Source organism: Seriola dumerili, unplaced genomic scaffold, assembly GCF_002260705.1.
Source record: "Seriola dumerili isolate Sdu_G_001 unplaced genomic scaffold, Sdu_1.0 BDQW01000056.1, whole genome shotgun sequence".
Classification (NCBI taxonomy): Eukaryota; Metazoa; Chordata; class Actinopteri; order Carangiformes; family Carangidae; genus Seriola; species Seriola dumerili.
This window is the reverse complement of record NW_019174311.1, coordinates 7,754,977-7,769,751: the sequence shown is the minus strand read 5'-3', so window position 1 is coordinate 7,769,751 and position 14,775 is coordinate 7,754,977. Positions and strand designations below refer to the sequence as shown.

Sequence of the window (14,775 nt, the reverse complement as noted above, 5' to 3'; positions counted from 1 at the left end):
ACACACACACACACACACACACACACACACACACACACACACACACACACTCTTGGTGAGTCATGTTGCACTCACATACACTCATAATATACTGTATATGTGAATGACGTAGGTGTCCAGTGGATATGTTTGTTTGTTTTTAAATAAATGCCTGATTATGAGTAGTATGTATGAGTAAGCAAGTAAGGGAACAGAAGTATGTGTATAACCTGTGAAAAAAAAAAGAAAAATTCAAACCAAAACAAATAGAAGAATTCCTGGTAAAGTAAACACTAAAATCAGAGAAGAGAAATGAAGGAAAATGCATGTGTGCATGCACACATGAAAAAAATAAATAAATAAAATCAAGCAAAATGAAGTAAATGCCACTGAGGCCATTACTGAAATGAAAGGATGAAGGAGTCCTGAGATTCCTCACACTCAGGAAGACAAGGGAAGGAGTGATGAAGTGAGCTATTGTACATGTTAGTGGTAAGCCCTCGTCCTCAACTAGGTTGATTATTTTAAGCACTGTGAGATTGATTTTGAGGCTCTGCGGGGGCCTCACGGGTCTGTGTGAGTGAAAGTGAAGGTGCGCACGGACCAAAAAAGGAGGTAGAATAAAAGTTAGGACAGGGAAGATCACAACGGAGAGGAGGGGCTAGCGGTGGGAGGATTGGCGAGGACAGGAGTAGAGGTGGTCCCCAGATTCCTCAGGTTATTAATAAGAGTGTGTCTTCAAGGACATCAATGATGATTTGGGTCGAACTATTTCCTCCTCCTCCTGAGGTGTGCCAAGGTCACTCAAAAAAATGGCCCCAGAAATATCTCTCTCTCCCATCTCGAAATAGACTGTCTTTGTTTTTAGGGGGCAATAACCCTGGAGGACAGAACATGGTACACTGTTTGATTTCCTCATGAAACACTGGCACGTGTATCATCAGTTTCAAGACGAACTTTCTTTCTTTTTTTCTTTCTTTCTTTCTTTCTTTCTTTCTTTCTTTCTTTCTTTCTTTCTTTCTTTCTTTCTTCTTTCTTTCTTTCTTTCTTTCTTTCTTTGCCATATTGGCAAGTACAGCAAATGCATTAGCAACTGGTGTGAGAAGAATCCTATTGATCTTGGATACGCTTCATTTTCTTGGAAAGCAATACCAGTACAGTCTTTCAAAACAATCTTTTTTTTTGCTCTGTCAAACAAGTTATAAATCCCCTCTGTCTTTGCTCTTTGCTGCTCTATGTGAAGAAGACCTTTTCCTTGGCCACTTAAAAAAATATGGCCAAACAAGCAGGATGTTCACTGCTGCCTACGGAGCTGTCTGTGTGCATGTTTTCACAAAGCTATTCAGTTTAATGGCAAATCAGCCCAAACTCCCTCATATGAGAGCACAATAAATACCTTACCCGAGGGCTGAGAACCAAATTTCTTTCCACACACAGCTGTGATCTGGTCATGTTCATTTTACACCTGTCCCCCCTGAGCCTTAGCTTTGAGTTAATGGCGTCTCCTGGGGCTCTGGGAGTGCAGCAGAACATTTCTACACTGTTTGGTTTACAGCTGCCTGTGGATAACACTTAAACTAACTGATGAAATGATGATCAAAGATGCATCCACACAGAATCCTCTTCATGTTTGAGAGCAAAATGCGAGATTGTGTTTGTCTGCCATCTAGTGGTCAAATGAATTCATAGCAAGGAGCATGTCGAAGAATCTTAGACTGTATAGCATATAAAAAGGGGAGAATGGTAGACTCATCTATGGGAACTGTGTCTTAGATGAACTACTGTCTATCTGTTCAATTTCAGCAAACTCAGAGTGGAGCAACATAAAAGAATAAGCATGCTGTTAGTGTGGAAGTAGCTCTTTTGAAAGTGTTTTCTTTCGTTTCATGTTCTCTTTGTTGCTTTTTCTACGTGAAATCATGTGTTGTTATTCATCTGATTCATGATGATCATTCATTTGTAATTACATACAAACTGCTCCTGCTCGATAGGGAAGATTAGAAAGACAGCATCGAAAACGGGTCAGTTTCCCAGCATGCCACGGGCGCCCATGTTGCTGTTAATTTAGAGAGAATTAAAATACAAAGAGGGAAAGCGAGACATTGAGCTATGCCTGCACTCGGCATGAATGTCGCGGACATTAATCCTCACTGTCAAAATAGTAGGTATGTCACCATTGTACTATTCGCACCACTACAAAGACTATATGTGGATTTATGGCTCTACTAATACGTGGTGTTGGTTGCATTTCCTCTTGTGGGCGGAAGCTCATTGTAGAGGTCACATGCTGAGTGCTCGTCACTCCACCAATCACCTCGGGGAAGGTCTGAGACAAGAGCCAATAGTTACCCTTGCAGGGTATCACCTGATTCGGGTGAGCGAGTGAACAGAAAGTATGGGCCAAAGTGAGCGGTTGTCGCAGGAGAAGCCGGTTGGGGCAGTTTATCAGCCCCACCGGTGGATGTGACCCTCACCGGCTTGGAATCGCTCGCGGCTGGCGGATGAGTGCGATGTATGAGGTGGGGCACAGCTCCAGAACCCAATTCAGACTACTCTCCCCCCACTTCTTTTAATCCTTAGGTAGACAGTTTAACACATTTTATGATTGCCATCGACATCATTGTTACCAAACAATAAAGAACTAATTGAATTAAAAACAAACAAACACTGAGCCCCTGCAAAATTTACAGGTAAATGTATGGTGATGATTATCCATTAAAATTTTTTGTTTTTAGGTTTCAGATTTTATACAATTGTCTTCATGCAGGATGGCATCACTAGCTCTGATGACGGGTGAAGTCATTAAAGTTAACTGAAGTACACTCATCTCAGTGTCATGTTCATGAAACCAGTTTGAGGCGGCTTTTGCTTTGTGACATGGTGCATTATCATTCTGGAAGGAACCATTAGAAGATCAAAAACTCTAGAGACTGGTGTCTGTGAAAATCCCAGGAGATCAGCAGTTTCAGAAACCCCAACCAAAAATCATGCCACATTCTGGTGATTGATGTGAACATCAACTGAAGCTCCTGACCTGTATCTGCATGCTTTTATGCATTGCACTGCTGCCACATGATTAGATACTTAATAAGCAGGTGTACAGGTTTTCTTTAATAAAGTGCTTAACATGAATGGTCAAAAGCTTTTGAACAATTCAGTTTTTCCAGCTGTTAGGCCTAATTTAATTTACATAATTAATAATAATAATTTCTCAGTGTATCTGATATATTAAAGCATAGAACAAATAAACACTTGAAGATTTTAAAAGCAAATAATCATGGAATGTTCTTGAACTAAATTTAATCCACACTTGCAGGATTCTTTCTACAATGGAAATCGAATAATAATCAGAAAGTTTGTCCCAACACTGTTGCAGCAGAAGTTCCCACAAATGTGTTACACTTGTAGGTTGCTTTGCTTTCACTCTCTGTCCACTTCATCTCAAACTCGATTCTCAATGGGGTTTAAGTCTTGAGACTGTGCTGCTCTTCCATCATGTGAAGCCACCGTCTAGTTGTTTTCTTCTAATGTTTTGGGTCATTATCTTGCTGTAAGATGAACCCCTGACCAACCTGTCTTCCTTTGTTACTTGCCCCTTTTTCTCACAGTCTAAAAACAGGCCTGTTTTCTATGAAATCTATCTACATGATTTTCCAGTTTTTGGTGACCTAAACATTTATACGATTTAAGGCTATTCACTAGACTTACATTTATATATATGGTGTGACCTGTTGACCTGGGGGCATGGCCGGGGCATGGCCCCCACAAGACAAAAGAGGTTCATATTTCTGTCTGACCCAGTTCCAGGTCCTTATCGGGTTGTGTAGAGTTACCCGTACAGTATGATCTGAAAAAGAGAGCCAAGGAATTAAAATCTTAAACATCACCTGCAGTCAGCATAATGATAAGACAGACAAGGGTTGAACAAAAGGGCAATCAAATGACCTGTCCTGCCACTTGACCTACTCCTAAATGAATTTTGGATCTTTCCATCCACGTTGCTAGGTTGACCAAAGAGTCCCATCATTCAAAACCAAAAACTCTCTGTCATCTTTCAATTAAACTCATACCCATTCAGGATGTTCAATATTTTATGATTTATTGTGGTTTGATGTTTCTGCTCCTAAATTATTTTAAAAATTGTTTTAACATATATCATCTGTTTTTCACCCATTTTGACTGCTACTGTAATTGTGTATGACTGTGTGCTTTGTGATATCCTGACATTGCTGCTGTTTAAACTGCACAACAAGTTGCCTATTAGGGACTAATAAAGTGATTGCTCATTTTATTCTGGGCCCAGGACAAAAATATCACCTTGAAATAATATTAAAAGTTTTTTTTTTATTTTATTAAAAGTTTTAAAAAATGCCTAAATTCAGGTATGTCCGGGAGTATTGTGCCTCGATTTGTTATCTGTACATATGTGTGGTGTAGATTCATTTTATGCCACATAAACCTCACATAAATGAAATTAATAATCGACCATTCAGCTGGAATTGTGTCAGGACAGATAGTTGGTGACCTGTCCATGACCCACTTTCTTGGAATTATCTGCTGGATTTGTTACGAAACTACGACCCATCATGATAAATGTAGAGCAAAAACAGAGTGACAGAAACAGGGGTCAGGTCAGATGCAGAAGATAGTGGCAAAATCTCAAACTAATCAGGTTAAATGGTGTGTGAAAGTAGACTAATTAAACTGTCACTGTAAGTAATGTATTTCTGTATAAAGTTACAACAGTTTTACAACAGCATCCAGCATCAGAAACTTCTCTAGTTTTATTTTATATATTAACTATTAAGCCTAACTTTAATTGACTTGACAATCAAGACTTACATTCAGGATTATTAAAGATAATTTGTACACAATGATTAGAAAAAGATTAAATAAAATGAATCAAAAAAAGCAATTGACACCAACAATTAATTCACAGTTTCTAAGTCTCTGTTCACCAGAAGTGACAAATGGAATTATGGGTCCTTTGGTAAACATGGTAAACATCTTTATTCACCACTATGTGAAGGAAAAATCTGAGGGCACATAGTCCCTCCCATTAGGAACAGATGGGAATAATGGGAGTATTAATGGCTTAGATAAGGAGGGCACAACCTTTTCACACAGGTAGGACAGACACATGTGAGTGCTGACCCAGCATGAGCCTGATTAGATCACTAATAACAGTTAAATGTAATGCAGAAGTATTTAATAGTAATTCAGTTGATTTTAACTTCATTTAATTTCATTTAGCTCAAAACTGATTCATGTTAAGTGGCGCAAATAGGTCTTCATTGCATTAAATAAGTGTCTTGCAGCCTACATTTACCAAATTTGCCAACACTCATGTGACTTCAAGATGTCACTTTTACAAGGAGACTCACTTTTTCAGGTATTTTTTGCCGCACTTTTGCGACTGAAAACACAACATGGTATCGTGGGCGGACTTCTCATGAATCATCAAGTGGTATCAAGCACATGGATCAGTTGTGACCAGACAAACACATGTGAGGCTTGTCTGGCAGCGTACTCGACCTGCAGTGACATTATGTAGCACTAGGAGGACCCCCTCCCCTCTTCCACATATACATGCCCTATGGTTAAGCCCATATTCCTCAATATGACCTGAGAAAATGAAAACTGTATATTGAGGCACACAAACAGAGACACACCCACACACACGCTCTCTCTGTCCCAGAGTGTAAGTGTGTTTTGAGACCACTTTTAACCCTAAACACTGTAGACAGCTGACATGTGATTTCTGGAATGATGTTATAGACCGAGTTCTCCGGGGTCAGATGGGGTGGATCAGGGTTTCCATAAAAGAGGATGGCCACCCTTCGTTTTTTCAGATATTCACTGAGGAGAGGAACAGCAGACAGTTGGGAGCATTTGAATTGAAAGAGAGAACACACAATTATTTGATAATTTAGATATTTTTCACGACAATTTCAGCTCTTCACACATCATTTGACACCTCTGTAATTTCATGAACTACAGAGAGGCCATATTTCAAGGTGTGTTTTTGTCTTCAGTTTAGAGTTGCATGACAGTTAACAAACTGATATTGCTGCCGTGATATTGTCCAGAGCACATCTATCGGTTCGGTTTTTGTTTTTGTTCTTCATTTTTTTAAATTATTATTTTGAGAGTGGGTGTCTCACTGTCTGCACACTTTTATGTGTCTGCACTTTCAGCATGCCCTGGTTTGTGTTAAAATGCATTCTGCTGTGTGCGTTGGTGGGAGGGACGGTGTGTGCCTGTGCGCTGAAGAATCACACCTTGTTGATTGAGAGCCACAACTGTGCCCAGTGTGTGGCTATCAACACCACCATCTGCAGCGGCTACTGTTACACACAGGTGACGACCGCCACACACTCTCACACATGCATTTTGTAGGCTACATGATGCAAAAAAATAAAAACACAAAAAACAAAATTAGACATATTTTTAGCAAAGTGTATGATAAAATGATGTTGGTATGGTGAGGCACACTTGTCGCCCTTATTGCTTGGGTGCCATGAGGCGGACAGTGATGGTAAAAATTTACAAGCTACTGAAGAGCTTTTGTTGGATCTAGATGTGAAAGATATATGGAAAGGAATAAACACTCTCAGAGACATGAGACAGGATGTAAAAACTTTGTGCTCAACCACTACAAAAACTTTAACAGCCCCGTTTCCCCCTTTTTTCAGGACACCAATTTGAGGGGACGGTTTGGGAGGACTTTCCTGATCCAGCGTAGCTGTGTGCCTCTCTCCCTGGTGTACCAAGCCACCTGTGTTCCTGGCTGCCCTCAGGATGTCAACCCAAAGCTATATTATCCTGTGGCCCGCCGTTGCAGCTGTAGGCGCTGTGACACACGCACACACCACTGTGTCCGCACCAGCCGAATCTCTTATGACCAATGCCCCATGACACTTGGCAGCTTGAAGAACCTGAACCAGTCTGCTATGGAAATCTGACAATATGCTGTTACAAGCAATGCACATTCCTGGAAAATGATGCAGCTGTTAACCTGATGTTTCTGCTTCTTTATGTTATTGTATTGCATTTCAGCTCCTTAGCTGTTCATTTTGGTTTTTTTTTCTAATTTGTTAGGAAATAAAACTCTGTGTTGAGCATGCAGCTTTACTGAATATGAATTGCTGGTGTAAATAATAATAAATACATGACATAAAAGAATGCATAATATGTGCATTTCCATATCAAACAAAGTCTAATTTCTGCATCTGCTAATATGCTCAGTTTGGGAGGGGAATGATTTTGTTCATTTGTATTGATTTATCAGGGTTTCTAAAGCATACATGTTGTACAGACTTTGTTGTACTGGTATGAACATAGCAAACATATGCACTTATTAAACCCAGTGTTGTAGTACTCAAGTCCAGGACTGAATCCTGATTTTCAGGAATTGACTCTAACTTGGACTTGGACTAGATCATTGATTGATTGCATTCGGACTTGGAAGTTGGAGACTCGGACTAGTTTTAGTGCGTGTGCACATACTTACGAGTGCATTTGTTTGGTTATTGTGTCACACACAGTAAATAAACTCCCTTTAAAAGTACAGGTGACAGCTGTATCCTTTGTGTTTAATGTAGACCTTTTTTATTTGTATGTCAGCTCTTTGACTGTACCACAGTGGAGCTCTGGAGCCCATCTTGGAATTCAACTCAGACTCAAACTTAATGACTGTGACTCAGACTCAGGTAATAGGGACTCAGACTCTTCTTTGGTGACTCGGACTTGTACTTGAACACTGGGCACTTGAGACTCGACTTGGACTCGTGGTTTAGTGACTAGACTACAACACTGATAAAACCCTTCTCACAGAGCACGCAGGTGTAATTATTATGGTTGTGTTCAATGGATTAGTTTGTCAGTTAGAGAGCCCTGGTAATTCTGAAACTGAATGTGGCTGTTAATCAGTGTGGCCTGATTATTTACACCTGTGTTTTCCCCTTTATTGAACTAAGCTCAAACAAACAATCAAAGAGGCAGAGCTCAACTCCAAGTTCAATACAAAAAAAAAAATAGAGCAAAAGAACAGAAATACATGCTTGCTTCCAGTATTATGCAGTTGCACTCGTCGCTTTTCCTCCATTCATCCAAGAGACCTATAGAATACAAAAGTTCACCACAGTACGGTAAAATCTACTGATTTGAACTGTAATTCTGCACTTCTCATACAAATTATATCTCTTTCAGAGAAATAGCTTACCTGGAAGAGTAGGTGGCCATTAGAAAGCCAGTCATGAAAGTCTTTCTAAAATTCGCAAACACACACACACACACACACACAGGTTCGACAGATTCAAACTCACATAAATTACAGTCTAAATTTAAGCACGTATCCTGAGTCTGTGAGGAAGTTTCCCCTGCAATGAAACAATCTCAGTTAAAAGTTGCATCATGCACACCTGCGTTAATCAAGCTTTGGGTCGAATTGATCTATCCCACTTTACAAAAAGAAACTTTCCCATTGGCCAGGACGTCAGGTCTGAAACACCCCTCGTTGTTGGCACGCGCTTTCTCGCTTCCTCCCTCCCTCCCTCCCCCCATTCACTCACTCACTCACTCATTCATTCACTCCTGCAGCTGTATAGAGGAAGTACTGGAAGCAGTTAAACTTTGCCACAGTTGTATTAAATCTTCATTTCAAGGTGGGTGCCGCATGCTCTCATTTATTTATTTATTTTAATTAATACCGCAGTGACACCAAGCTTGCTAGTATTTCTGGTCAGTGTACTGTAGCCCGTTAAAGGCCAGGACAGGTGTGACAAATGTGCAAAATATGGTTTAGAGGATGTGAAACGTCAGGACATATTCAGAGCCGATACTGTTAACTTTCAAAATCAATCTCACGCCTTATACTCTGTGAGCCGCTACAGCATGTATCCCTGTAAGTTTCACAGCCACATTACCACTAGCTTTCACCAGCCTAAAACGATGACACTTTACTATTTAGACAGGTTCACTGATTTAAAAAAAAAAAAAAAGAAAACTGGTGGTAGCAATCAATACTTGGTCAAAGCATCCACCTTTTTTTCCCTGGACCCCCCACATAGAAGATCACAGATGATCAGAATTGCTTTGTTAATCTACATGACCACTTGGGGCGCCTTTGAGCTGCACTTGATATCTGTTTAGGTTTTACATTTTAGAAGGAAAGAGGTTAAAGTTAGAGAGAAAAGTCACGATCATTTGAGTTTCTTCTTGAAGAGCTTTATTATTGACTTGTTCTGAATGTGTATATGAAAGACTATGGATGTGCAGAAATATAGTTCTGTCTATACATAAGTGATATAAGCAATTAAGCACAAACAGCATGAGTCCTGTCATTGCCGTTGCCAGATTCTCTATAACCAAATTGCCCAACTGCTACAAATAAGATAAAATAGATAAAAAGATAAATAATAATAAATAATAATTTGAACAGAGGTCCTATTTGCAAAAGGAACTGGCTTCCTGGCACAGTTAATGGCAGGTGTATCCATGGGAAGCTATTTGCATTGTGGTTGCAGATTGGTAAGGTGACGACTGACTCTGGCTCCATTTCTTGGCTAGCAGCGCAGGGGGGGTGGAGAGCTATGTCGAATTTATCCTGGTATCTGCAGGGCTGGGCATGCCTCTATGTATATATAACCCCGAGTTTCTTTCTACTCTTGCCTTGCTCAGCGTCTCTCAGGGACTCTCAGCCTGCTCTCCCTCTGCGGCCTCCTCCTTTGTGCTGCTGACCAACTTTTGCACTAAGACAACTAAGAACCATGGCCCAGCAACAGCAGATAAGGTATGAACCCGACCAGACCCTCCAGCATTATGTGTGGGCTGCTTAAAGAGAAAAACAGGAATAAAGCATGCCTTAATTATTTAATTACATTAATTTTATATAGTAAACTGTTCTAGTGTGCAATCCGTTGTTTCTACATGGAAAATCGTCGATGCCTTGTGAAGTGTAATGGCTCAGACACATAGGTGTATGTTGTTTGATTTACTCTGTTTACAAGTTATTTCTGGAGGACTAGATTCCCAGAGGCAGAGTCACTCTGTACCCGGTTCTGTTGCAATGCTAATGCCTCACACACCACAAACACATATACACACCCAAAGAAATATATTTAATTACTTTCCCACACAGATAAGGTCCTCAATCTTGAGCTTTAGATGACAACTCCTTGTACTGTTCACTTTCAGCAGGTTTTGTCACTCTACCTGGGAGCGCCCCACCTTACTCTACTGAAAAATGTAATGAGAATAGGAATGATTGTTATCTGCATGTCTGTTCTGACTTGTTCTTGAACAGCCTCCCGGCCAAACTGATCAATGGAGGGATTGCAGGCATGGTAGGAGTCACCTGTGTGTTTCCTATCGACCTGGCCAAGACCCGCTTGCAGAACCAGCGCAGCGGGCAGCAACTCTACAAGAACATGTAAGGTTCTTGGAGAGAAGATCACTGAAATCTGTGCTGTATTTGTGATACTGTTTACTTAATTAAATCTACACATAATGGCCTTTTCTTACCATGTCAGTTTCTTGAAGTCATCGCCTTTCAGTGATACCTTTTTAGAGCGAGCTGAGCTGTTGTCCCCATTTTGGGAACAAATTAAACTGTTAAGATTTTCTGCACTTTGTTTTTTTGTTGAGTACACCATTCTGTGATAGCAAAACATAATTTGACACAGCAGAGTATAACATGACAACCTTCTGTGCACAGCTAATCCATTTCTTTCTCTTCAGGATGGATTGCCTCATAAAGACTGTCAGATCTGAAGGCTACTTTGGCATGTATAGAGGTAAGACTAGTCAGACTGGCCAAACTTAACCTTTATAATTTGTGATTGTTGAATAATTGCCTTGAATAAACTTAGCCTACTTTTGCGAAGTTAAGTAAGAGTTTATACCAATTATATGTGCAAATGTCATTGTCTGATTTACAACCTCTGTGATCCAGGAAGTGGAATTAATATCCCTCACAGACAGACACCCTGTTGCCTGTTCATTTGTTACACCTACTCTTCCTGTTTTATGAAATAGATTATTTGTTTCATTTATCTCTGCTATGCAAAATGTGCTGACTGGCTATGGTTCAACGAGAGTGGTTGCGTTTCTTTTTTAATCAAAATGAAGTTTTGTCATGAGCAGTGCTTGTTGTTGCAGGTGCTGCAGTAAATCTCACCCTGGTAACCCCAGAGAAGGCTATCAAGCTAGCTGCTAATGACTTCTTCCGCCACCAGCTGAGCAAAGACAGGTGAGTTGGTAGGACTGTAAAAGACAAGAGTCTTGTATTGCAATGACGTTCTTGTCTTGTAAGTTGGTGTCTGTGTCTTCAGCGGCAAGTTGACGGTGTTCAAGGAGATGTTGGCAGGATGCTGTGCAGGAATGTGCCAGGTCATTATCACAACACCCATGGAGATGCTCAAGATCCAGTTGCAGGATGCTGGCAGGCTAGGTAATTACAAGACAAAGCAGCAGAATACATTACCGGCATTAAATCATGCTTTGGGATGTTACTTTTTACACCTTGTTTCATGTTTCTTGCTAGCGGCCCAGCAGAGGGTGATGCCTAGCGTGGTAGCCACTCTGAAGATAGGGGGGACCAGTGCTGTTCTCAGCCGTGCTTACAACACCAGTCCTGCACCTCAAGTCATGCGAGTGTCCGCCACAGAGATCACCAGAGAGCTGCTGAGGACCAAAGGAGTCACGGGGCTGTACAGGGGACTCGGGGCCACGTTGATGAGGTGAGATGTGGCCTTGCTTCAATAGTTTTTCCATCCTTGGTTAGCGGCCTCTTACTTTAGTGAATATGCTTGTCTGTTGTCTTTCCAGGGACATGCCATTCTCCGTTGTGTACTTCCCTCTTTTCGCACATCTGCACCAGCTCGGCCAGCATTCATCTGAGGACCCATCTGTGCCCTTCTATTGGTCCTTCATGTCTGGCTGTGCGGCTGGATCCATTGCTGCAGTAGCTGTCAGCCCCTGTGACGGTGAGGGACTCGATCCACACAGAGATATCTGCTCGATGTTTGGGGAACTGGGAACTGATGTTTCGCAGATTTGTATAAATTCTCAACTGAAATAAGTTTTGTTTACGTCTTGTGCAGTGGTCAAGACAAGGCTACAATCGCTCAAAAAAGGAGCTAATGAGGAAACCTACAATGGAGTGGTGGACTGTGTCAGGTAATCCTATCTTTATTATTGGATTTCCAGCAGATATAACTGGGATGAGTCAAGCATTGTGCCTTTGCCCCTCTGGCGTTGGCACATAATGGCATAAGTTCCACGCTGACCCTGTACTCTCTCCTCTATTGCAGAAATATCCTGAGAAAGGAGGGGCCCGGAGCGTTCCTCAAGGGGGCCAGTTGCCGGGCCCTGGTTATTGCTCCACTCTTTGGCATTGCCCAGGTTGTGTACTCTGTAGGAGTTGGAGAGTTCCTGCTGGGGTACACCCCCCACAACATCTACTCTGCATAAACAAGCTGTTCCCTTAGTCTTTCTGCCGCCTCATTAAATTACAGGCAGTTATGGACCCAGCTCTCCATTACTGTGTACCTCTTTATTGCTGGAGGTTTTCAGAGTAAAACGCTAAAGGGACCAGAGAGATGCCATTTTATTTCAAAATGGTTTCAAATTATGCCTTTTAGCATAACTATCTCTTATTGAAGAGAGGGAGATTGAAACACACCTGTCCATATGGGCTTCAGTGGAGCTTATCGCGAGAAAGGAATCGCTTTCCTCACTGAGGGACTTGATAGTCCAACATAGATCACCATTTTACCCACGTTAGACTTGAGTCCACTCCTGCGGCACCAAACCTTTCCCCCCTCTTTCCTTAGATTTAGACCGTACCCCTAAATGCACCCCGTATCACTTACCCTCCACAGTAACCCTAACCTGTGTATACCTCCCAACTGCCCCATCTTGGCATTCACTCGGTGATGGCTGTCACACGGTGTTGCAAAGTGTGCGAAGGAGCACCAATTAACAACGGCAGAATATTGAAACTTCACTTGATTAGCTTCAATCCTGTTTTAAAGGGTTACATGTGAAACTGGGCCATGGATGTTGATCCCGGTCTGTGTACTGTATATAGTGTATTTGTTTTTAAAGTAGATGTAATTTGGTAAATAACGTTGCTAACAAAATGATTGCCACATGCTGTCTTCTAAACAGGTCGGTTGGGAAAAGACCTGGTGGCATATATTCAAAACAAACATTTGGATTTCCTCCTATCCACTGCTATGCTACACAGTGAATCTGTGCTGCATTACTTTTCCGTAACAAGGAGTGGTTTTTCCACGCTTCTAAATAGTTTACCCATTCTCAGTATCTACACCGCTCTTTAAATAGTTGGTCACAACACAATACCCTAGCGTAGAAGCTTTCTGGTGTTTGCTCTGAAAAATAATTGCGGTTGAGGTGTTTGGGGTTTTTACTGGGCACTGTGAATCTTTCTGTGGCAGCCTATACACAACTCTTACGTAACTTGCAAGCTAAACAGTTCAGTGAGGCCCACTACAGTTGACTTTGGAGAGCAGCTTTTTGTGATGAAAGCGATGTTGTTAAATGTCGTTAAACTAGAGTGATGATGGACAAGACTCTGAAGTGCTTTTGGGACCAAGTCGTTGGGGGGGGGGGTAGAAAAAAAAAAAGTGCAACATGACCTCTGTAGTCTCTTTCTCTTAGTTGACTGTGACTGCTCAGGTTTTCTAGTCAGTTAGAAAATAGAGGAGCTCACACAAATGTATCATGATCGGCACTTCGAGGCAGAACTGAGTGCAGTGTCGGGCCGCACTCTTTTATTTCTGGCAAATTTCATGGGTCAAAGTACTTTCAGCAATTTTACCAATGTAAATATATATATCCTGTATTTGTTCAGTTTTCTCAAACTGTGTAAGTTGAATTCAAATTGAGAACAATTTTCAACATTTCAACATGTCGAAACCAGTTGAGAAGATAATTATCTATTTTCTAAGTTCATTTTAGAATTACGCATGTAAATACAGATTTTTAAATGCCGAATAAATATTTATAAATGCAGTGTTTTATTTGTGTTGTTTGTGGAGTGGAGTGCGTGTAGCCTGAAGTGTTGCATATTATAGTGTACGTTATAGTGTTCATTCATGCATTCTCAGGTAGGGCTATTGGGACAGGTTGACTGTATACTAGTGCTTTTTCTGATGCAAGCTTGAAAGCTGTTACCCTACTCCCCCACACATGCATCACTGGCAAGGATAAGTTAGTGGCAGTGAAAATGCTCATGCTGCAGTGTTGGGGTAACTCTACACTGGGTATTCCTCATCGCACGCATAACTATTCACTCAGCTAAATATTCAGCTGCCCTTTAAGCTCAAGTGCAGAAAGATGAAACTCTTGACATGAGACTCATGCGACTAAACCTGGAAACCTACTTAATCACACGGGATATCAAATACAATCAACTGGGAGGAAATATAAAAGAAATCACTTTAAGATGTAATAAGTTAGAAGTTTGAATGTGTATAAAATGATCTTAAATGTTACATTGAAGATTTAAATTCTAAACAAGCTGCATTAAAATCATAATCTGTGTAAATATAACTCATTCACACCACCCCAGTGCCCTATTTTCTATGTACTACAGCCAATTAGTCCTCATGTGCCTGGGGGTCATCCCATTCCTGATTCTAAATTTGTACCTACAACTACAGTATACACAGCTAAATTTAGAAATCTACGTTTTTATGTTTTGTTCTAGACAATTTAAAAAATCGTTTTAAAATGTCACATGAAATTATCAGCCTGTGTAAATTACGT

At 40.9% G+C, this 14,775-nt stretch overlaps 1 protein-coding gene across 1 annotated transcript; it reads left to right on the top strand.

Annotated features, from left to right (window-relative positions):
- The first annotated feature begins 8,583 nt into the window (after positions 1-8,583).
- On the top strand, positions 8,584-14,019 carry LOC111218943 (mitochondrial glutamate carrier 1-like). The gene is made up of 10 exons (XM_022741440.1): positions 8,584-8,645; positions 9,661-9,772; positions 10,286-10,411; positions 10,720-10,775; positions 11,140-11,230; positions 11,313-11,431; positions 11,525-11,720; positions 11,809-11,966; positions 12,084-12,159; positions 12,294-14,019. The coding sequence occupies exons 2-10, from the start codon at positions 9,750-9,752 to the stop codon at positions 12,451-12,453; spliced, it is 1,005 nt and encodes a 334-aa protein (XP_022597161.1). The 5' UTR covers positions 8,584-8,645; positions 9,661-9,749; the 3' UTR covers positions 12,454-14,019.
- Positions 14,020-14,775: the final 756 nt, after the last annotated feature.